General features: G+C 45.8%; 1 protein-coding gene across 2 annotated transcripts in view; it reads right to left on the bottom strand.

Annotated features, from left to right (window-relative positions):
* NUDCD3 (NudC domain containing 3) overlaps window positions 1–23,359 on the bottom strand; it is a 114,675-nt gene that overhangs the window by 20,594 nt on the left and 70,722 nt on the right. For both annotated transcript variants that reach the window (XM_029604225.1, XM_029604224.1), the window contains exon 6: window positions 4,457–4,645. In XM_029604225.1, the coding sequence (XP_029460085.1) occupies window positions 4,457–4,645 (189 nt within the window). The remainder of the gene's footprint in view (window positions 1–4,456; window positions 4,646–23,359) is intronic.

Below are 23,359 nucleotides of genomic sequence, written 5' to 3'. Positions count from 1 at the left end.
GTCCAAATTTACTGTCAGTCATTAAGAGATAATCAAGACAGTAAGTGAGATGTGAAAGTGTGAATTGAAGGCCAAGTTGCAGCTTTGCAGATATCCTCACTCGTTACGTCTCAGAGATGAGTAAAAGAAGCAGCCATTTCTCTCACTTGATGAACCTTCAGGAAGTGCATTATTTGCAGTCCTACTAAGGTGTAGCAGTGATGAATGCACTTATCTAGCCAGTTAGATAACGTACATTTGGCAACTGTTATTCCTGGCCTGTTTGGGTCATATGGAGGATTGACGAGGCAGCTGAATTTGCTTCTTGTAATGGGTTAAGGCTCTTTTGCAGTCCAGAATATGGAAAGCTTTTTCATCTTCATGTGCAGGGGGCCTTGGAAAGAATGTAAACAGTACAATGGACTGATTGATATGGAAAGTTGAAACTACCTTTGGCAGAAAGTTTGGATGGGTACAGAGAATCATCCTTTTGTGGAATTTTTTTGGAGATTTTGTGGAACTTTTGTGGAGTTTGCCATCTCTTCTAGCTGAAGCCACTGTGACAAGGAACACCACCTTCCATGTCAAGTACTTTAGTGAAGTTGACTAGTGGCTCAAAGGGAGGCTTCATTAATTGGAAAAGGACCACATTCAGGTCCCAAGAAACAGATGGTTTTTATACTGGGGATTTGACATGTCATAGACCTTTCATGAAATGAGATATCAGCAGATGACTAGAAATCAGTTTGCAATCTAATTGAGTATGGTAAGCTGCTGTAGCGCTGAAGTGTACTTGCATCAAAAAAGTTGCAAGACCTGAGTTAGAAAGGTGGTGCAAGTATTTCAGGAGATGTTTGGGTGTGCAAGAAAATGGTTCCAAAATGTGACATCATTTGGAGTATCTATTCCAACTGAAGGCATAATTTCATCTAGTTGAAGGCTTTATAGAAGAGACTAGTATGTTTACAATCTCTGTAGGAAAGGTGAAAATCTGTGATCTCTAAGTGCTCAATATCCAAGCTTTGATGCGGAGGTGTTTCTGGTTGATTTTGAGGAATGGCCTGGTCTATCACCTCTGATCTACTGGATTATGCTGCAACAGGCAATGAAGAACCCCTGATAAAGGGTTCTGATGATAAATTCACCTCTATAGATTACATTGGGACTCTGGTCTGAAGTATTGCCACAGCTATGGTGGAAAGAAGAGGCTGTAATGTTCTTTCCGTTAACTTGGTCAGAGAGGCAAAGAAATTCTTTGTGAAATCTGCGATTTGGTTAAGTGACTGGTGTGTCCTCAGCCTGGTGTAGGTGGTGGGACACCTTCTTCCAAGATCAGGATAGGCTCCTGCAATAGAATGGGTGGTCTATTGTAGGTGAGCGGGACTATGGAAGATATCAGCTCTGCAGTCTCTAATTAAAGTCCTTCTGCCACTAGTCTGGGGTGAGGTGAGTACCCTAGTTATTGGAGGGGGCAACAACAACCTGGCTCTTTCCTCTGCAGATCTATGTTGGGTTGTTTAGAGCTGTGTTAGAGAAGCTAGATAAAACGAAGATTGAGACTGATGCATTGGCTTGGTATGCTTCAATGGATCTTTGGAGACTCATTCAAGGAATCTGGTGCAGGATGATTATATTACATCAGTTGCATCAGGGCTGCTTCTGTGTCCTTGCACTGTGCATCTTGAGATATTGCAATAAAGGATCAGGTGCACCATGTGACTAAAGAGTGGAGGAGTCAGAGTACATTGAGGACACCTGCTTTGCAGGCACTGCTGTGTCAAGCACTGAGTGCCTCTGTGCATCAGAACTCCATGTGTCTAGTGCCTTGGTGGTTCGTGCATCAAGGGCTGTGCATTGAATGTGTCAGGCGACTCAATACATTGTGTGTTGGGAACGCTGATGCTTCTTGCACTGACAATAGCCATATTTGGTGGCACTAGTGCTGATGTGGTGCACTTAGTGTTTGCGCTTTTTTTGACAAAGGCTGCAATGGTTCTAGCAATTGATGCTTCTTTGTTTTCGATGCAGAATGGCTAGTTGAACTCGATCCAATGGCTTCGGTCTGAGCAGACAAGAAGATTTTGAGGAGCTCCTGCTTAACATTTTCCTTGGTGAGGCAGACTGAAGAGTGGTCTGGGAGTGAACCCTTTGTGCTGCAATGTAGTTGATGCAACCACATAGTGGAACCTACGAGGCCTATGCTGGAAGCTGGCGAACTCAACCTGTAGCGGAACAGACTGGAGCTTCACCTACACCAGCCACCTCAGCCCCGCAGGTTGAGCCCTTGGGTTCTGCTGGCTGGCAGGTATTAGATGGGTGGATAGAGCAAGAGTCCAATGGCACACCGGGGCCAGGGCAGGCAGCAGACTAAACAAACAGAGACAGGCCAGGGTCTGGGCATGTGGCAAACAAGGATGATTAGGTCCTGGCAAATGATCAGGTCCAGGCAGCAGGCAATTGTGGTCAGGTCCAGGCAAGAAGTCAGATCTGAAAATCAGGCCAAGGGTGGACGAAGACACACGGAAAACAGTGGATGAAACAGGCAAGACAAAGCAAGATTGGACAAAGAAAGGTGGACGAGACAAGGCTGGATGAAGAATCAGGAACACAAGACACAGGAACTCAAAAGTAACACGCACTGCTAAGGCAGGAGACCAGTTGCTGAGGCAAGGTAGTACTGCAAGGCCTTTGCTTAAGTGGGCCGGTCAGCCTGTTATCGGAGGGTGCCTCTCAGTGTGTCCCGCTGCTAGGCCTATATAATGCACACACCTAAGGGACAGTGGTGGAAGCAGCAGCTGGTGGCATGGGGTCCTGGGCCATGCCAGGTGGCATTCGGAACAGGAGGCTGTGTGCTGACCACGGGACCGGTCCATCCATGTTGGGGGTGAGACAGCTCACAGGCCCTCCCATGAGTTGTCAAATATAACACAGACACTACACTGCAGGACAATAATCTACTGCAACTCTAGAGAGATTTATGCAGTTCCTTGATACAAAGTGCCCTAGAATGCTGTGAGCACAAGGATATCCGTCCACAGGCATATCTGTTCTTCTGGTTGTGTTCCGATCTGAGGCACCAGTAACACAGCTTGTGACCATTGGTGAGGGACAATCTTGCCACAGATACAATTTTTAAACTCACTCACCATTGTGATGTCCTTTTGTGGCCACACATGATGGAAGGTAGGGGCATGGTAGCTGTCTTTTTCTTTTTTTTTTTATTTCATGGTAGCACTGAAAAGTGCTGTTGTGAGGATGCAGAGGCAACTGAAAAAAAGATTTTGTGAAGCAAATATGCCAAAGTAAAAATTTGGTGAAGAATTAAGGAAAGAGACAGACACGTTCGTGTTGTGCTCAGACAAAAAGTGACTAAGGAGGTCTCACGAGGCAACGTCCATGCGGGAACTTCCACACATGCTCAATAGAGCTAAAAGCTCTACTAGCTTTAAGAGATAAGTCTGTTTGGTGCGCTGGATGACATCACCTACATGTAACAGTTTCTTCAGTCTGCTTATCGATGGAAAATCAGTGCTAAGCTCCTGTCTCCCCACCCTAACTCTGCCCCTGTAGCCACCCATTTTTTAGGGTCCTAAATTTAAGATCCTAATGAAGCTAGAAGCCTAAATTTAGGAACTCAGCTCTAGTAAATTTTCAAAACTGCGCATTTAGGAGCCTAACTCTAAAAGTTAAGATCCTAAATCCTTTGAAAATGGGTCCCTTTGATTTCAGCTGAGCCTGTTGCTCCTGGAGTATTTATTTCCTTTGGCAGGTTTCAAGTGAACATTTGTTGTCTATCATGTAAATTCCAATCTCTGGTGCAACCAGTGATCTTTAAAACAAACACCAAAATATAGGGCACATGGGTTTAAACCGAAGACAATTCTTCCAGAGCTAAAAACTTGCTGTTTATACAAAATGAACACATCTTATTTGGGTGGCTGAGCAAAGCTGCACGTGAAAAGAAATCTGAAGAAAAATGCAAAGTAAAATTTTATTGCACCAAAGTAAGCTATATTCTCAGTGTGTTACGCTTGAACTCTGAGGGGCTCTGTCTCAACAGAAAAAAAAAATATGACACGTGAGGAACTTAATAAATCTGAGGGGCTCACTACAGAGAAACCCTCTCTCATACTGACCCCACATAAGCATGGAGACAAGGAAGGGGAACCTGCAGCATTGTTGCTCAAAGCGGCATTCATGGGCTCAAGCAGCATAACCCACAGTTAAAAAACTGAATGAAGTAGCACTGGCATCGCTGCCCCCTTCCCACCTGAACCTGGTAATTCTAGATGCTTGGCACTTCATGACATGCAAGCTCTAAAATATTCCTGATCACCCTGTAATTTTCTTATTGCTGATCCATGTCTGGGTGTGCTGAACTCAGTTGGAATGTCACAAACTACCCTGCAGAGGAAGTCTGTTAGTTATGGTTCTTGGGTCATACTCTAACTTTTCTCTGAGACATAGAGGGACATACCAATTCATGGCTTTGCGGTTTGCCCTGCAGTTTCTGGTGATAGTCAAACGTCAGTCTGTCAAGCACAGCATGCTCGTCCTCATCCATTGCTGCCATGGAACGTTCCTTGGTGATTTTATCAATGTCAATCTGCTCCTCGCCTTCAAGGATCGCATTCCACCAGTATTCACCATTTTTGCTCAGGTTAATCTGTGTTGGGAGAGACAGCGAGAAAGCGCAAATACAGGAAGACATGACAAAGTTAATAAGGTTTCCCAGGGTCAATACTTCATGCCTAGTTCATACTATACACAAGAATGTTGGGGTCTTAAAAACATATAAATAAGAGAGAATATGGGTGCATTTGGTGCTTATAGCTACTAGCTTACCAAAAATCTGTAAACAAAGGCAATCAAAGCAGGCACTGAAGGCTCCAGTTGGAGGGGGGGGGGGGGGGGAATAAAATGTTGGCCTTATAAGTCTTGCTGTTAAACAGCAAATTTTCAAAACTGTGCATACTGCTGCAAAATCTACTGGTACTTTTACATACAGACTTTCCACCAATTTTCAAAAGAAAAAGTATGCACTTTCCCTCTGAAAGCTGCTGAAGGAAAGAGTATCTGCAGAGATTGCTCCTCCTTTTTCTGCGAGTACTTTTTCTCCTACCTATGTGCACTGTTGCCTCCCTTGAATTAATCCTGCCATGGGAAAGCCTCCACATGCACTTTTACCCACACAGAGGGTGGGTAGTTTTCAAACAGTGGATTTACCCTGGTAAATGGCTTTTGAAAGTTGCAGTCCCAATGACTTGTTTTCTATTGGATTGCCTGGCTGGACCATGTACATACTATCATTAGCAAGTATTGGTGGAGGGAAGAGAGAGAAAACAAACTCAAACTCATCATCTCTATATGACTGACAACGACTGCAAACTCTTAGCACATCAGGCAGGTCACGGTGCCAGAGCAAGAGAACATGTGAACTCGCCCGCTTTCTTCTGCACTGGTGAAAGGAAATATTAAGAGAAAGCAACACAGCTCTTATTAGCATGCCCAAATGTGTATGGCTTTCCCCAAAGACCATGGTGCCACCATGAAAAAGTGAAGACACAATGTATGACACAAGTGTGAACTTCCTGCAACCAGCAACTGCCTGTTCCATGCACATAAGACTGTGTTATAACTTGGCAATGCTCAGCAGCCGCTATGTGAAATTAGCCAACAGGTGGGCAGGCACATTACCTGGAAAGACTTTCTATTTAAGATGGAGGCTCTCTTTCCTACCCTTTTTCAGCTTCCCCCAATCCATGTTCCTCCTCCTTTCCCTCTCCCCTCAATGTTTCCTTCTGAACGTTCTCTTGCATATGTATTTTTTGGTCCAAGAAAACAAAGAGGTAGGCGATCTATGATAGCCGTCAGGTAAACACAAGAATATGTATTTTTTGGGACAGGAAGAGCTAAGGAGAAATTTAGACTTACCTGATATTTGCCCTTCTTAGAGTCCAGCCAGACCAGTCCAGACATGTGTTATGCTCCCCGGCCAGCAGATGGAGACAGAGAACTAAAGGCTCGCTGACATCACCCCTTATGGGGTCCCATTCTGCACTCAGCCTGCCAGTATTCAATGTAAAAACTAATTACGAAATAAACATCACATTACAATTTCTTCAAACCCAAGAGCTTCTTGGAAACCAGCAAACAAAACATCAATCACAACATCACTCAAAAACACCTGTAAAGAGCTCACCTCTCAGAACAGTTCTCTAGAAAAGAAACCCACATGGTTCATCCTGTGTGAGCCACTGAAAGAACATTCTTAGAAACCCCAGAGGAAAGAAGAAATTAGTAGCTAGGGAGGGATCCTGGACTGATCTGACTGGACTCAAGGAATGGAAACCATCAGGTCAGACTAAATTTCTCTTTTATCACCATTCAGCTAGACCAGTCCAAACATGGGACATATCAAAGCTATCCCTCAACTGGGTAAGAAACTGCTAAACCCGTTTGCAGGACAGCCGAGCCAAATGAAGCCTTCTGTCTAGTTACGACAAAAAAATGAAGAGACCACCATATCAGCACTCTGCAAATCTCAGATAGATACACCAAACGGAACTACTCCCACAACATCAGCTGCTCTCTGGTTAAATGCACTCTTACGCTTCAAGGTAGAGGAAGAACCCTGTCCATATAGACAGCACTAATAGTGTCCTTAATTCGATGGGGCCATTGAACCCTAGAAGTTGCATCTTTCTTAGGACCACTAAACAAAATGAAGAGATGATCAGACTTTCTGAATGTATTCATCACCTTTAAGTAATGCAGCAAAATCCTTCTGATGTCTAGGAGGTGCAACTACTGAAACTCATCTTTGCACACCTCCTTCTGAAAGGATGGTAAACAGACCACTTGATTGTGATGAAATACCATGGCTACCTTCAGAAGAATGCTAAGCACAATAAAGATAGAAACAACCTCCTTTGAACAAGTTAAGAAAGACTCTCTACATAACATTTGAATTTTTGAACTATGTCTTGCCGAACTAATCACAACTAAGAACACAGCCTTTAGAGTGAGATGTCTGAGTGATGCCTTCTTCAAAGGCTCAAATTGATCGCTGTTAAGGAACCTGAGTACAAAGTTTAGATCCAAAGCTGAAACAAGACTCGAGGATGAATATGTTTAACCCCTTTAAGGAAGAAAAAAAGTGAGGATGAGCCACCAATGATCCACCTTGGAAACAACCTCAAAAACAGGCAATCGTCACTAACTGCACTTTCAGAGAATTGAAGGCCAAGCGCTTACTCAAACTATCCTGCAGAAATTCCAATACTGAAGGAATTGAGGCCTTCCTAGGCAAAACACCTCTGCCCAAACAGCAATCCTCAAATATTGGAAAATTGATTCTTACCTGATAATTTTTATTCCTGTAGTACCACAAATCAGACCAGACTCCTGGGTTTTGTACCCCTGCCAGATGGAGACATAGGGGTAGATTTTATAATTTTGCGCGAGCGCGAACAAAAGTACGCTGGATTTTATAAGATATGCGCGTATCTTATAAAATCCGGGGTTGGCGCGCGCAAGGGGGTGCACATTTGTGCAACCTGCACGCGCTGAGCCCAGCGCGCGCTGCCTGTTCCCTCCGAGGCCGCTCCGAAATCGGAGCGGCCTCGGAGGGAACTTTCCTTCTGCCTCCCCTCACCTTCCCCTACCTAACCCACCTCCCCCCCCCCGGCTCTATCTAAACCCCCCCTTACCTTTGTTGGTAGATTTACGCCTGCGGAAAGCAGGCGTAAATCTGCGCGCGCCAGCGGGCTGCTGGCGCGCCATCACCCGACCCAGGGGCTGGTCCGGAGGCCTCGACCACGCCCCTGGGCCGGCGCCACACCCCCGGGCCCGCCCCCGAAACGCTGCATCACTCGCGGCACGCCCCCCCCCATGCAAGCCTCGGGACTTACGCGCGTCCCGGGGCTTGCATGCGCCGCCGAGCCTATGCAAAATAGGCTGGGCGCGCGCAGGAGGGGTTTGGGGTAGGTTTTCGGGGGGGTATGCTCGTACCCCTTTGAAAATCTACCCCATAATGTTTTATTGAAACTGCTAAATAGAGTGCTAACTGCAGTCCCTCAGTATGGAACTGTATCCAAGCCAAAATGCCAAAACTAAAACAAACAATTTTAATAGCCCACCCTAATTCCCATGAACCCGAGTAAAGTAAAAAAAAACAGCTCAGTGACCTAACAATTCTGCAAAAACTGACAAACTATGAACACGAGCAGACGACTCTCCCCCTTATACCATGGGTGGGTGTCTGGATTGATCTGTGGTACTACAGGAACGAAAATTTTTAGGTAAGAACCAATGTTTCTTTCTTTGTACATACCCAGATCAGTCCAGACTCCTGGGATGTACCTAAGCCCACTAAACTGGGTGGGACCTGGAGAGTCCAGCTTGCAAAAAACTCTTACCAAAACAGATAGTGTCTGGTGAAAGTATTCAGCGACTTCCAAGTCACTGCCCTGCATATTTCTTGCGGCGACACCTGCTGGGCCTTGGCTCAAGAGGCTTCCTGCAAATGTGTCACATGAGCCCTCAAACCTTCAGGCACTGACCGACCTCTAGAAACATAAGCCAAACCAATCGCCTGCTTGAACCAATGCACAATCGTAGCTTTGGAAGCTTGAATCCTCTTCCTTGGGCCATTCCGTAGAACGAAAAGGGGATCTGATGTACAAAAATAATTAGTGACCTTCAGATACTGTAACAATGCCCGGCGGATGTCCAAAGTCTCAGCTCCCTTTCATGAAGGACTGAGAAATCCAGATTCAGAAAGGTTGGAAGTTCCACTGTCTGATTAACATTGGAATGCTGAGACTACCTGCCTCCGAAATCTGCAAAACGGATCCCAACAAAACAACACCTGTAGTTCCGAAATCCTCCTTGCTGACCAAATGGCCATCAGAAAAACCACTTTAAGCATTAAGTCCTTCAAAAGTTGCTCTCCTCAGAGGTTCAAAAAGGAGCTGCACAAAGCAGTAAGCACCAAATTCAGATTCCAAGACGGACACGGCTTCTTCACGGGCAGTCATAAGTTCTTCATCCCACGAAGAAAATGTACAAAATCCAGATGCATGGACAAGGAATAACCTTGTATTTTACCATGAAGACCACCGAGAACCACTACCTGTACCCTCAGAGAATTAAAGGCCAAAACGTTTACCAAACTCTGCTAAAGGAATGTCAAAATATGGACCACTGTAGCTTGCAATGCCTGCACACCAGGACTCAAAGATCTTCCAGACCCGCACATAAAATATAGACGTGGAAGTTAGTCTGGCCTGCATTAAGGGAGTAATAACTGTTTCTGGATAACACAGACATCTTAATCGCTTCCTCTCAAAAGCCAGGCCATGAGACAGAACGGAGCCGCCTGTTCCGAAAATATGGGTCCCTGTTGGAGAAGATTCTCTAGACCGCTAAACCTCAGGGGCCAGTCTATGGCCATGTTGACGAAGTCCGCAAACCAAGGACGGCCCGGCTACTCTAGAGCCACTAGAATCATGTTCCCAGATGCTTCTCTTATCAGCCTTATCACCTTGCCCACCAGAGACCATGGAAGAAAGACATACAGCAGCATGTTGTAATGCCGCAACAGGATCAGAACGTCTATGCCCTCCACACCGTGCTCTTTTCTTCGGCTGAAGAACCGTGGCGCTTTCGTGTTTCTTCTGATCACCATTAGGTCCATTTAAGGTGATCCCCACCTCTCATAAATTAGAGACATTGCTCCCACTCTCCTGGGTCCAACGACTTGCAACTCAGGAAATCCATCTGTATACTGTCCACCCCGGCAATGTGCGAAGCCGCTATCCTCTCCAAATGCTGCTCTGCCCAGAGGATCAACTCTTGCACCTCCTGCGCCACTGCTTGACTCCTGGTCCCACCCTGGTGGTTGATATAAGCCACTGTAGTTGCATTGTCTGTCAAAACTCTCACTGAACCTCGAAATCTTGGAAGAAAAGCACGTAATGCGAATCGTGCCACTCTCATCTCTAACCGATTGATAGAACAAGAAGCCTCTTGGTGCTGGGCCACCTGATCCTGACACGCAGCTCCCCAGCCTGATACACTGGCATGGTTAGTGACTACCACCCAATCCGGAACTTCCAGAGGCACTCCCCATTCCAAATTGGTTCGAAATAGCCACCAAGAGAAACTAAGAACATGCCTGTTCCTGCCTTCCCCCTCCAGCGAAAGTGTAACTTGAAATTCCCCTGACAAAAAATTCCATCGGGACAGAAGAGCCCTCTGGAGAGGTCATATATGTGCGAATGCCAAAAGGATGAACTCCAAAGGTTGAAGCCATACAAACCCAGAACCTCAAAGAGTCCTAAATCCTATTGTTGACAGCCCCAGCAGGCAACGCATTTGCTCCTGAAGCATCCTCTGTAAGGAATTCTCTCCCCTTCCTTGTGTCGAATTACGCCCCTAAACAATCCAGGGACTGAGAGGAAACAGGCTGGCTCTTTGGAAGATTCACCACCCAGCCTAGCAACTATAAATCGGTCCAGCACCTTCTGCACCAACTGATGACAGAGATCCTCTGATTTTGCCCTGATGAGCTAATCGTCTAGATATGGCTGCTCTAGCACTCCTTCCCTTCTTAATGCCACAGCTACCATCACCATTCACCTTGGTGAATGTGCACAGTGCTGTTCTAGGCCAACGGGAAGGGCTCGAAACTGAAGATGTTCCCCAAGAATCATAAACTGCAGAAACCTTTGATGGTCCTACCTGATGGCTATGTGCAGATAAGCCTTTATCAGATCTAGAGATGCCAAGATCTCACCTCCTCATAGCTCGTAGAGCCTATTGTAGCAGAGGAGAAAGAGAAAAGGATATGTAGCTGCCACTTGGTTGAGGGTCTTTGTTGCTGTCAAGTCTATATCTGCTCCATACAAAGCTGAGGCACTGTCGACAGTGAGTATTCCAGACAGAACATGCTTAGCAGTTGCCAGGCCCTTCATTGCTGGACAAGGCATGTGCTGCTCCAGCAACCACTTTGTCCACCATCTCATTGCATCTCTTGCCCCAAGTCGATCCAAGTCCACCACCTCTCCGTAGAAGTCAGTAATAGGCCTGTCCTGAGAGTTCCTTGTGCGCCAAAACACTCATCCTGCCAAGAAATCTCCAATCTCAAAAATAATAAGACAGTCAGTGCCTCACAGATTTCCTTGGAAGATTCTGTCACTCAGGTAAGCATATGACAGCTTCTGATATAGTGATATTAGGGGGAATTAGATTAGGGTAGGACAGAGCTTCACAGAAGCACATCTGCCTCCATGAACACACAACCAGCGTACCTTTCTGATGAAGTGCTACAGACAATCATCACCTTGGTAAAAGGTCCTTAGAGCCATGGCAAGACTAAAGGTTAGAAACTGAAACTGCTGACTCAGCACTGCAAATCAAAGATACTTCTGATGCTCCTCTCTTATTAGGAAATGAAGATAAGCTTTGGTCAAATCCAAGAACATCAGGAACACACCTTGCCTTACCTCTGATATTTCTGATTTTAATGTTTCCATTTTGAAGTGGGTGATCTTTAGAGCCCTGTTCATATGCTTGAGATCCAGAATGTGTCTAGAAGTACTTTCCTTCTTTGGAACCACAAAGAAAATGAAATATTTTCCAAGAATCCTCAGACACAAGAACAGGGACTACCACCCCCAAGAGACAAAGCTGATCTAGGATACTTTGTACTGCTTCCTTCTTTCGAACAGACAAGCAAGGAGAAACCATAAACACATCTGAAATAGAACAGGAAAATTCTAGGGTATAACCATCCCTAACTACTTCCAGAACCCATTGATCTGATATAATCTGGATCCATGTCCGGTAGAAGGCCAAGTGCCCTCTTATCTCCTGCACCAGAGCCTGGGTCCCCACACCTTCATGAATTACTCCATGCACCAGATGCTGTGCTAGTCCTGGAGTCTTTTAGACCTTTCTTATTAACTTGAAAGGAATGAAACCTACTATAAGGCCTGGGACGCTGGCTGCCTAAAGATATTCCCTTTCTTCTGTGCTTGGTCTCCCAACAGTGGCAACCTGGGAGCTTTCAACTCCCCCGAGGCCTTTACAAACTTCCCCAAATCGTCCCCAAAAAGATGTATTCCTTAAAAAGGAAATTTTACTGACAAAGTCTTAGAAATAACATCTGTTGACCAGTTGTGCAGCCTCAAAAGATGTCTGGCTGCCACCAAGGAAGCCATTCTCCTAGCCATAGCTCGAACAAAATCATAAGATGTATCAGTTAGATATGCTGTCCCAGCCTACATTTGGGCTACCTCCTTTAGAATGGTACCACCTCCTTCCAAGAAACTTTCTTGGATACGTTGTGCCAAGCAAAACCCCGCCCTGGCTACTATCCCACTACAAACAGCAGCTTGGAGAGCCAGACCAGCAACAAAGCTTCGCTTAAGAGCTGCCTCAATCCTTATATCCTAGACATCTTTTAGAGAAGCGCCTCTTTCTACAGGACTTTAGTCCTCCTGGTAACTGCGCAGAGCAGCACATCCACTTTGGGACAATTTAACTTTTCTTGTTCACTCAGAGGATATCACCTTGCCATGGCTCTTCATCCCTTAAAACTGGCTTCCAGGGAATCCCACTATACAGATATCTGCTCACAAATTGATGTAGGCAGAAGAAAGACCTTAGGAGGCTTTTGCAGCCCGACCATAATAAGATCTTCCGCTTCCTGACTCCATTTCCTCCCCTTTTTCCTGGGCAATATTCAAAATCCCTAAGGACTGAGAAATTGGCAAAGATAAACCCTCCTTATGAAACAGACGTATAATAGGAAAGGTAACTTCCTCCATGGAGGCACCCCCCCCCCCCAAGCTCACTGTTGCTCTCACTAAGTTTACATTTCCCTAAAGAACAAAATACCCTCTAAATCCTCCTCAAATTCCTTCCTAGATCTCTTACTTTTAGTTTCCTGAGGAAAGGAACCTGTGAGGAAGATGACAGAAGAGGTTCCTGGAGCCACAGACTGCCCCGGGTAAAAGACTTGGTGAAGAAACTTTTAAAACTCTGCCGACGAAGAGGATCAGGCTGATGCAGGCAATGGTTTCTGCAACATTGAAACAGAGCCCACAATGCTGCTAAATCCAGCTCCATAACCCCAGAGGCCACAAAAACGTGCTCCAACGCTATGGGAGTAAGAGAAGGGGGCCCCTGTCATGCAGATCCAAAATGGCTACCAGACCCATCGCAGTAGAGATCCTGCTGATAGGAACTGGCTGGCCCAACGACCTCACAGCACCGGCTCTGGGCACCTATTTCTCTCCCTCTCCTCCAGGCAGTTTGCAAAATTCCTCCCACCTACCTTTGGGAAGGCCAGACGTGCGGCACAACCAGGAAGAGCAGGGACCTTTCCCATGCTCTTGTGCTGCCATTCTCAGAAAAGTAAAGAACATAGCAAAAAACACACTGGCAATTACCCGCCCTGAATAAAACTGGTTCCAGATATGCACTGCAGCAAAGCTGCCACCAAGGAAGGGATTACGCTCAATCTCTCTCTTTTTTTTTTTTTTTTTTTTTAAAACTTAACTTTAAGCCTGCCCAGCCACAAACAAAAGAGAGAGAAAACAGAGGAAAACAATATCTTGGAAGAAAGACTGTGTAAAAAGAGAGACCAACCCCTCCCCCCACACACACATCACCAAAGACCTGATTCCTGAAAGAAGCCCTATGGCCATTAGGCTAGGCTCAACAGAGGGAGGGAGTCCAGGACTAATCACCCTAGAAGCATGCAGAACGAGAGAGTCCAACTCTTCCCTCTGAAACAGGCGAACGACCTTCGGGTCATCTCCCTCCAGAGGTGAGGCTTTCTCTGGCTCCTTGTCCGGGTCGATCCCAGCAAGGGGTGGAGGGACCAAGGGGGTGGCCGTGGCCACCGGCACAGCCTCTGATCGTGTATCTGGAGAATCGTCACGCGACCAAAAAGTAAGCAGAGCCTGTCCTTCATTTCCTTTTTTTTTTTTTTTTTTTAACTCAGAAAATAAAGAAAGGGTTACTGACCAGGCTTACAGGCTGTTCTGGATCTGAGCTGGGGAAGGGGGAGGGACCAGACAGCCGGTGATCACCCCTGGTGCCTCACCATGGGAGTATCCAACCCCTGCTGCACAAGACCTACTACCAGGGGGAATGGTCCCACTAGGACCTGCCGATCCCCTGGGAGGAATCTCCACTCCTTATTGTCCTTCTTGATCGAAATGGATCTTCATTTTTCTCTTTTTTTTTTTTTTTTAAATCTGAAAAATTGGTTCAGGACTGCAGGTTTCACACCACCTCCATCTGCTAGAGACAGAGAAATTCTGAAGGTGGCACACCAGGTAAAGAGGGGGTGCTCTTCAAATTTTCTCTATCTCCATCTGCTGGAAGAGAGGCAAAAGCCAGCAGTCTGGACTGATCCGTGTTCATACAGGGAACAAGAAATAACAAGTAAGTTGTCAATGGTGTAGTATTTACAATTAAACCCCATCCCTCCCCTCCCTTATAAACATTGCTAAAGCAGATATTCAAAATACAAAATAGTATTGTACTGCAGAGTGCATCTAGAAATAGTTACATCTAATATTCTATTGTATTAGGATTGATTTCCCTTAAGCCAACTTAGGTAAGTTGCCACATTTTGTTAAATTTCTCCACCTTGTCCTGATGTAGGGCACTGATGACCCATAAAATAAATATTATGTAATCTTCTAGTAACCATCTTCATAGCAGGGCAATTCATCTGCTTCCAATGAGCAGCTAATAAAATCTTTTTTTAAATACATCAGGAAGCCTGTGAGGGAATTGGTTGGATTGTTAGATGATCGAGGGGTTAAAAAGGGCACTTACGGAAGATAAGGACCAGATGCTGTGTGTATACACAGAGAGAGAGAGTTCTGAAAGAACTAAAAAAATGAAATTGTGGATCTGTTACTGGTAATTTGTAACCAATAGTTGGGATTGTCCATTGTGCCTGAAGATTGAAAGGTGGCCATCGTAATCCCAATCTTTAAAAAAGGCCCCACGGCTAAATTGGGAAACTAAAGACCGGTGAGTCTGACTTCAGTGCTGGGAAACTATTCTAAAAGAGCAAAATTACTGAACATATAGAAAGACATGGTTAAATGGGACAAAGCCAGCATGGATTAAGGGAAATCTTGCCTCATCAATCTGTTTTTTTTGAAGGGATTAATAAACATATGGATAATGGTAAGCCAGTGGATTTAGTGTATTTGGATTTTTAGAAGGCATTTGACACAGTGCCCCATGAGAGACTTGAGAAAATTAAAAAGTCACGATATGCGAGGCAATGTCCTATTATGGATTGCAAACTAGTGAAAAGATAGAAAACAGAGAGAATGACTAAATGGTCAGTTTTCTCAGTGGAGAAAGTAAACCGCTGTGTGGCTCATGGATCTGTACTGGGACTGATGCTTTTTAATTTATTTCAAAATGATCTAGAAAGGAGAATGATGAGCAAGGTAATCAAATTTGCAGACAACACAAAATTATTCCGAATTGTTAAATCTCAAGTGGATTGTGAAAAATTACAGGAGGACCTTGCAAGACTGGAAGACTGGGAATTCAAATGGCAAATGAAATTTAATGCAGACAAGTGCAAAGTGATGCACATGGGAAAACTAACCCACACTGTAGTTACATGATGTTAAGTTCCATATTAGGAAAATGATCTGGGCATCACAGTGGGCAATACTTTGAAATCCTTGCTTCAGTGTGTGGCAGCAGTCAAAAAAGCAAACAGAATATTAGGAATTATTTGGAAAGGAATGGAGAATAAAACAGCAAATGCCATAATGCCTCTGGATAGATCCAGGGCGAGGGTGCACCTGGAGTACTCTGTGCAGTTCTGGTCGCTGCATCTAAAAATAAATAAAAGATATAGTTGCATTGGAAAAGGTACAGAGAAGGGTGACCAAAATGATAAAGGGAATGGAATGCCTCCCCTATGAGGAAAGATTAAAGAGGTTAGGGCTGTTCAGCTTGGAGATGAGACAGACGAAAGGGGATATGATAGAGGTCTATAAAATCATGAGTGGAATAGAATGGTTAATGTAAATTATTTATTTACTCTTTCAAAAAATATAAAGACTAGGGGATACTCCATGAAGTTAGTAAGTAGCACATTTAAAACAAATCGGAGAAAATTATTTTTCACACAATTAAACTCTGGAATTCATTACTAGAGGAAGTGGTTAAGGCAGTTAGCATAGTTGGGTTTAAAAAAGGTTTGGACAAGCTCCTGAAGGAGTCCATAAACTGTTATTAACCAAGTAGACTTAAGGAATAGCCTTATGACTGAGCGATAGCCTCAGTTGGAAGCAGGATACTGGGCTTGATGGACCCCCTTGGTCTGATCCATTATGGAAAATTCTTACATTCTTATGTGTCTGCTCACCCCTGGTGTACTGCATAGTACAGATCACCCCAGTCATAATATCCCTTCCCTGAAGAGCTTACAATCAAAGCATTTGGACAGGGTGGGAGGGGGAAAAGTTCAAGTGAGTCACTAAAGATTACATATGAAACACTTGAGGTGGGATTGGAACCTGTGCCCCCAAGATTTACTGTTCTATTCTGGTAAGCATCGTTAGATGGTTACAGATTTCTTTGTGACTACTGCAGGCCCGCCTCATTTTTTATTTTTATATTTGACCTGGCAATTTTCTGCTGTTCTACTTTGGGCTTCTACTGGGCTATACCACCATGAACCTTCATTCACAGCTTCTCTCCCTATTTAGCCCAGCCATCAATCACAGCTTGTTCTGGCATACATGCATTCAGATCTAACCACCAGATGTCGCTGTTGTGGGTAGCTGAAACACCCTTTCCCTAGGGGTTCTGAATGTTGCTCTCTTGGGAATTAAATCCATGTCTCCCATATAGCAATAGGCAGCATGGGCTTCAAAGTCATGCCTCTTCTTTTTATGTAAAATACTCACATCACTGCCTGCAAGCTAGCTGAACTCAAGACTCTCCTCAGCTCACACCTGCTTCCTGAGATTCTCCTGCTAGACATTGATTGTGCTCCTAGGAGTTCAATTCAGCTTGATTTTAAGCAACTATCTACTGCAGAGGAGGCAGCGGGAAGGAGAAATTTAGCAGGAGCTGGCGAGCAGGCAGGAAGAATATTCTGAAAGTAACAAAATGGTTTGTATGGACCTCGATTCTCAGTACTATTAACCTGGTATTTGTCACCAGCACTAAGTTTACTAGAACATTTGCAGAGCCTGTGACGATATCAAACAAAACAGCAGATGTACGCAATTTAATACCACTGTTGTAAATCAGAATACATTTATATATCCTGCCACACAAGACCAAGCCAGCACCAATTGACCAGACGATGATCTAATTCTCAAGCCATCCCTCTGCGTTAATTTCTTGTTAGTAAGCTCTCCTTTCCTCTATATTATTACTTTCATTTAACAATGACAAGTACTTTACACACATATAAAGGAAAAGTAAAGGCATTCTTAAGTTGGGGTATTACTATTACTGCAGCGTAAGGCAAAAATCCTGATAATCAGAGCCTACAGACCTGTTCACCCACTACCTTATTTCCTCTCCCTCTTCCCTCCCTACTAGACTCGCTAACTCCATGCCCTGTTGTGTGCCTCTAGATATCTCTTATACTGACACTAACTGGCACACTGGTTGGCAGTTCCAGCTAAGGTCAAAAGATTGCCTGAAGATGGAAACAGAATTCCCCTCTTATCCAAAGCAGAGGTCACTTCCAGAGCAGAGTGGAGAGGAAACCGACAGTGCTATTGTATTTGCTGCATGTTTCCTATGGGTAAAATTTAGGACTTCATCTTCTAGCAGTGTGTGCATGGCAATAGAAATCAACCCCCCCCCCCCCCCATCCCACAAAAAAACAAATAAAACAAAAAAGCGGCAGCACAAGTGAAAATTCTTCCTTTCCAATGCCAGCTCTGTCCTCCCCCGCACCACCTCAGGGTGCCAAGGCTGCACCCTCCTCCCGCTCTGAGTGGGTGAGCCTGTCATCCGTACTGCTTGATTAAGACGCTGTAACTATCTGGAAGCAGAGGCGAAGCACTGAGGCATGAGCGACTGATCCCAGCTTTGCCGCACTCTGTAACTAAGAATAAAGACAGTTAGCATTGTCTCTACAGGAAAAGTCCTAGGCACACCAGAGGCTTCAGCATGGGATTTACAGGCAACACGCGTGGCTTTTTGCAGGAAAGACGAGGTCTTTACCCGCACATAGGGATGTCACTGGTCAGAATACTTCAGAAGCCTGCATGCATGTCTACAGCAGCTACATTCACACTGCAGGATAACTTCTCAAAGGGTAAAAGTAGAGCAATTATTAGCATCAAGTTACATGGTTAAACAGGGAGGAGAAAAAAGTGACCTGCCCAATCATGCGGAGCAACAGTGACATGGCAGGGGGGGTGGGGGACTGGGAAGAGAGAATGGCAGTGAGGATTTGAACTCTGCCTATACTACACTCTTCTTGTTTTGCTCCAATTACATGGTTGATATTTTTGTAATATCACACGTCAGCAAAATAATCACACAATTACAAGTTCCCTGGAATAAAGTGATGGCAGACTAGGTTTGAGTGTCAGGGAATTAAGCAATTTGTGAGCAGTATAGGGCTCTTCAGAGCCCGTATTTCCGCAGGGTCTAAATGTGTTACTTGGTGGGGTAGGGAGATGCTTGCTCTGTTGCAGTCCGTGCTCTGCCTGTACCGTGGAGGGGCAGAGAGTGAGTGTGTGTGGTGGAGGGGATGTTCAGTTTTGCAAATATGCTCTGCTTGTCAGCTTCCAGTGATGCCAACCCAGCAGCTTAGCAACTGAAAATGAAAAATACATGTTATGACGATAGGACCAATATGGCACCTAGTGTTGCCTTAGGCTTGACAGGAGCTGTTCTCCAGCAGCTCAGGCTCCACCCTCAGTGGGGCAATGCTGGCTTGCGTGGAGCAGCTGCGGCCCAGAGCAGCCTCCTGCCAGTGCACTGCATGACGGGGCTGTCTTTGCAAGGGGGGCAAACTCAGGCAATTGCTTCTTCCAGTGTGCAGTCCAAGGCAAAGTCCTTCTTTGACCTGTCACCAAGAACCTCTTTCTTTCTCCTCTCAACCCTGCAGGATAAGAACAGTGCTTCTTTTCTGTGGCCGCCTCCTCCTCCGCTCACTCTGAGCTATGAACTGTGCAGGGCCCCATACTTTTGTGGGAGCTGCCAGGCTTGAATGGTTCAAATTTTAAACTGAGCTGGCAGATGAGGCGGCCACCTCAGGAAAGAACTACAGCTCTCCTCCTGAAGGCTGAAAGGACTGATTATGTAGGGGGGCTGGAGGGAACCTGACTGTATGTTTGAGGGGAGCGGCCCATATGGGCTGATTTACCCTGAGCTCTACATCTACACAGAGTCAGCCCTGTCTGTGCCAGAGCCAAAGCAGCCCCTGCTGCTGATTCACATGGGAAAATCTAAGCCCTTGCTCCTAAAAGATTAGCTGGCGCCTAAGTTTTCTAAATAGTTTTCCAAACCTGTATGCTGATAATCAAAAATAACATGAGGTACATGAGTAAGGAATAAAAGAAGAAGGGCAGTTTAAGAAAACCATTTACCTATGCAAATGGCTACTTAGGTGAAGGGGCTAGTTGAAAACTGTCCACTCTGTATGCGGGTAAAAGTAGGTGCACTGGTCCGCACTTTTATCCATGTTCTGTGGAGGTGCTCCTGAGGTGCTGATAACTCAGGGCAGGCAAAAACACTGTAGAAATTACTTACCTGATAATTTCGTTTTCCTTAGTGTAGACAGATGGACTCAGGACCAATGGGTATAATGTGCTCCTGATAGCAGTTGGAGACGGAGTCGTATTTCAATCTGACGTCAGCACTGCATATACCCGTGCACGAGGCTTTGATCTTCAGTTTTCTCCTCGAAAAGCAATTATGGATATATGTGTGTTTGGATAATTTCGATTAACTTGAGTAACTTGATACTCGATTACTTGGATTGGTAGAATATGAGGCAGCCATGAGCGGGGTGCTGAGTCCATTTGTCTACACTAAGGAAAATGAAATTATCAGGTAAGTAATTTCTACATTTCCTAGCGTGTAGCAGATGGACTCCGGACCAATGGGATGTACAAAAGCTACTCCCGAACCAGGTGGGAGGCTGCCCGTGGCCCATTTATTTATTTATTTATTTATTTATTTAAGGTCTCTTTTATACCGACATCCGTTGACACATCGCATCGGTTTACAAAAAACAAAAACTTTTGGGCGGAGCCCTTACATATAACAGCGGAACAAGATTAACTTTTGGGCGGGGCCCTTACGTATAACCAATAGAGTACATTAAACAGGGGGGTGAAAACTAGATATAAATATAAATCAATATGAGTAAACCAACTATATACACAGATAGGAGAGTTCAAAGTACAAAAAACAGCAGGCAAATTCTTAGTCTTAAATCGAAGGCATTCATAGTCATAGCTCGAAGAGTATATATAATAGAGGAATTCTCTAATGGGGGAAATTCTAAGTGGTGGGGGGGATATGGAGTAGGCTTGCTGGAAAAGCCAGGTTTTCAGTTTTTTTTGAATTTGGGTGTATGTGTCTCTAGGCGTATATCATGGGGTAGGGAGTTCCATAAGGTGGGGCTGGCGAGGGAGAAAGCTCTGCTAATAGTAGAGGAGAGTTTGAAAGTTTTGATGGGTTGGGCACGAAGGGTTCCTTGAAGGGCTGTGCGGGTGGGTCTGTTGGAGGTGCGGGGGAGGAGGGGGGGTTGATCCAGTTGAGGTTGGAGTTTAACAGACTTTTATGAATGATGGAGAGTGCTTTATAAAGAATTCGTGATTTTATTGGGAGCCAATGTAGTTCTATGAGTATGGGGGTAATATGGTCTCTTTTTCTTGTGTTTGACAGAATCCTAGCGGCGGCGTTTTGCAAAAGTTGTAAAGGCTTGGTATGTATTGCAGGGATGCCGAGGAAGAGAGCGTTACAATAGTCTATTTTAGACAAAATGATAGACTGGAGAACTGTGCGGAAGTCGGAGAAATGAAGCAGGGGTCTGAGTTTTTTTATCGTTTGGAGCTTAAAGTAGCATTCCTTTAGGATGGATTTAATGAATGGTTTAAAGGTGAGATGATTGTCAATAAGGACACCTAGGTTGCGAGTGTGCGGGGGGAAAGTGGTAGATGAGTATGCAAAAGGAATGTCTGGGAGCGGATGCCTGTTAGATATGATTAATAGTTCAGTTTTGTACTGCCTTTGCGAATGCTGTGTTCTCCTTGGCCTGAACATCCAGGCGACAGAATCTTGAGAAGGTGTGGATGGAGGACCACGTTGTCGCCCGACAGATCTCTGCGGGTGACAGCATCTTGGTTTCTGCCTAGGACACTGCCTGGGCCCTTGTGGAATGGGCCTTGACTTGTAGAGGTGGAGGCTTGCCTGCCTCTACAAAGGCCGCCTTGATTACTTCTTTGATCCAGCAGGCTATGGTTGCCCGCGAGGCCGCTTCCCCTTGCTTCTTTCCGCTATGAAGAACGAATAGATGGTCCATCTTTTGTACAATTTCCGATCTTTCCAGGTATCGGACTAGGAGTCTGCCGACATTCAGGTGGCGAAGAAGGCGTGAGTCTTCCGAGTCCTTATGCTTGTCTGGAGATGGAAGTGAGAAACCACCTTTGGCAGGAAGGAGGGTACAATGCAGAGCTGTATGGAATATGAGGAATGGTTCCCGGCATGATAGTGCTTGAAGTTCAGAGATTCGACGGGCTGAGCAGATCGCCACGAGGAACGCCGTCTTCAAGGTCAGGAGCAGTATGGACAGACTGCGAGTTGGTCTGAAAAAAGCTCCACTAGGAATTCTAACACAAGATTGAGATTCCATAGGGGTATCGGCCACTTTAGAGGTGGCCGAATGTATTTGACCCCTTTTAAGAAGCAGGAGACGTCTGGGTGGGCTGCTATGCTGGTGCCATCCACCCTGGGTCTGAAGCTGGCCAGGGCGGCCAGTTGCACCTTTATGGAGTTGAGTGACAACCCTTTGTTCACACAGGCCTGCAGAAATTCCAGGATCATGGGGATTTTGACTGTCCGTGGAAGGATGTTGTGGTCCTCACACCAGGCTTCGAATATTCTCCATACTCCTATATATGTTAAGGAAGTGGAGAACTTGCGCACTCGGAGCAGTGTGTCAATCACTGGTCCTGAGTATCCACTCTTTCAGGCGGGACCTCTCAATGGCCAGACCGTAAGCGAGAATCTCGTTGGGTCTTCGTGGAGGATCGGTCCTTGCTGGAGTAGATCCCTGTGTGGAGGTAGGTATAGAGGGTTTCCCGCCAGAAGTCTTCGCATGTCCGCGTACCACAGTTTTCTTGGCCAGTACGGGGCCACGAGAAGTACCTGCCTTCTGTGGTGTTCTATCTTGTGGATGATGCTGCCCAGTAGTGGTCATGGAGGGAAAGCGTACAGTAGGTCCTCCTGTGACCAGGTCTGGACGAGGGCGTCGATTCCCTGGGACAGCGGTTCCCGTCTTCGGCTGAAGAACTTGGGAACCCGGGTGTTGGACCCGGTTGCCAGAAGATCCATGGCTGGGGTTCCCCAGTGGTTTACTATCCGTTGGAAGGCTGCTGTAGACAGTGTCCATTCCCCCGGATCCAGACTCTCTCTGCTGAGGTAGTCCGCAGTGACATTGTCTTTTCCCCGAGATGTGGGCAGCTGATATCCTTTGTAGGTTTGATTCTGCCCACGTCATTAGGGGCTCTATTTCCAGAGACACCTGCTGGCTTCTGGTTCCCCCCTGGCGGTTGATGTAGGCCACTGTTGTGGCGTTGTCAGACATGACTGACTGATTTGCCCCGGAGTCTGCGACTGAACCGTAGGCAGGCTAGTGTGACTGCTTGGGCTTCCAGTCAGTTTATGTTCCATGCAGACTCTTGTCACATTGCCCTTAAGCAGTTAACTCCTGGCAGTGGGCTCCCCATCCTCGCAGTCTCGCATCCATGGTGAGCAAGGTCCATGCCGGTGGGGATAGACTTGTTCCCTCGCTCAGATGGTCTTCTTGTAGCCACCACTGTAGCTGGTTCTGAACCTTCGCCGGTAGCCGGAGGGGGGGGGGGGGGGGGGGAGTAGGTTTTGAGACATCGGGTTCCACCGTGACAGTAGGGAATGTTGTAGGGGCCGCATGTGGGCCCTTGCCCACGGGACGACTTCTATGGTTGATGCCATGAGTCTGAGGACTTGGAGATAGTCCCATGCCGTGGGATGAGTAGAGTTTAACAATGCTCGTAGTTGTTCCATCAATATCTTTGTCCTTGTAGGGGGAAGGGTGACTTTGTTCCATCTGGTGTCGAACCGGACTCCCAGG

Source organism: Rhinatrema bivittatum, chromosome 5 (genome assembly GCF_901001135.1).
Source record: "Rhinatrema bivittatum chromosome 5, aRhiBiv1.1, whole genome shotgun sequence".
NCBI classification, from domain to species: domain Eukaryota; kingdom Metazoa; phylum Chordata; class Amphibia; order Gymnophiona; family Rhinatrematidae; genus Rhinatrema; species Rhinatrema bivittatum.
Note: the sequence above shows the minus strand (reverse complement) of the source record. Positions and strands in the feature narration are given on the sequence as shown.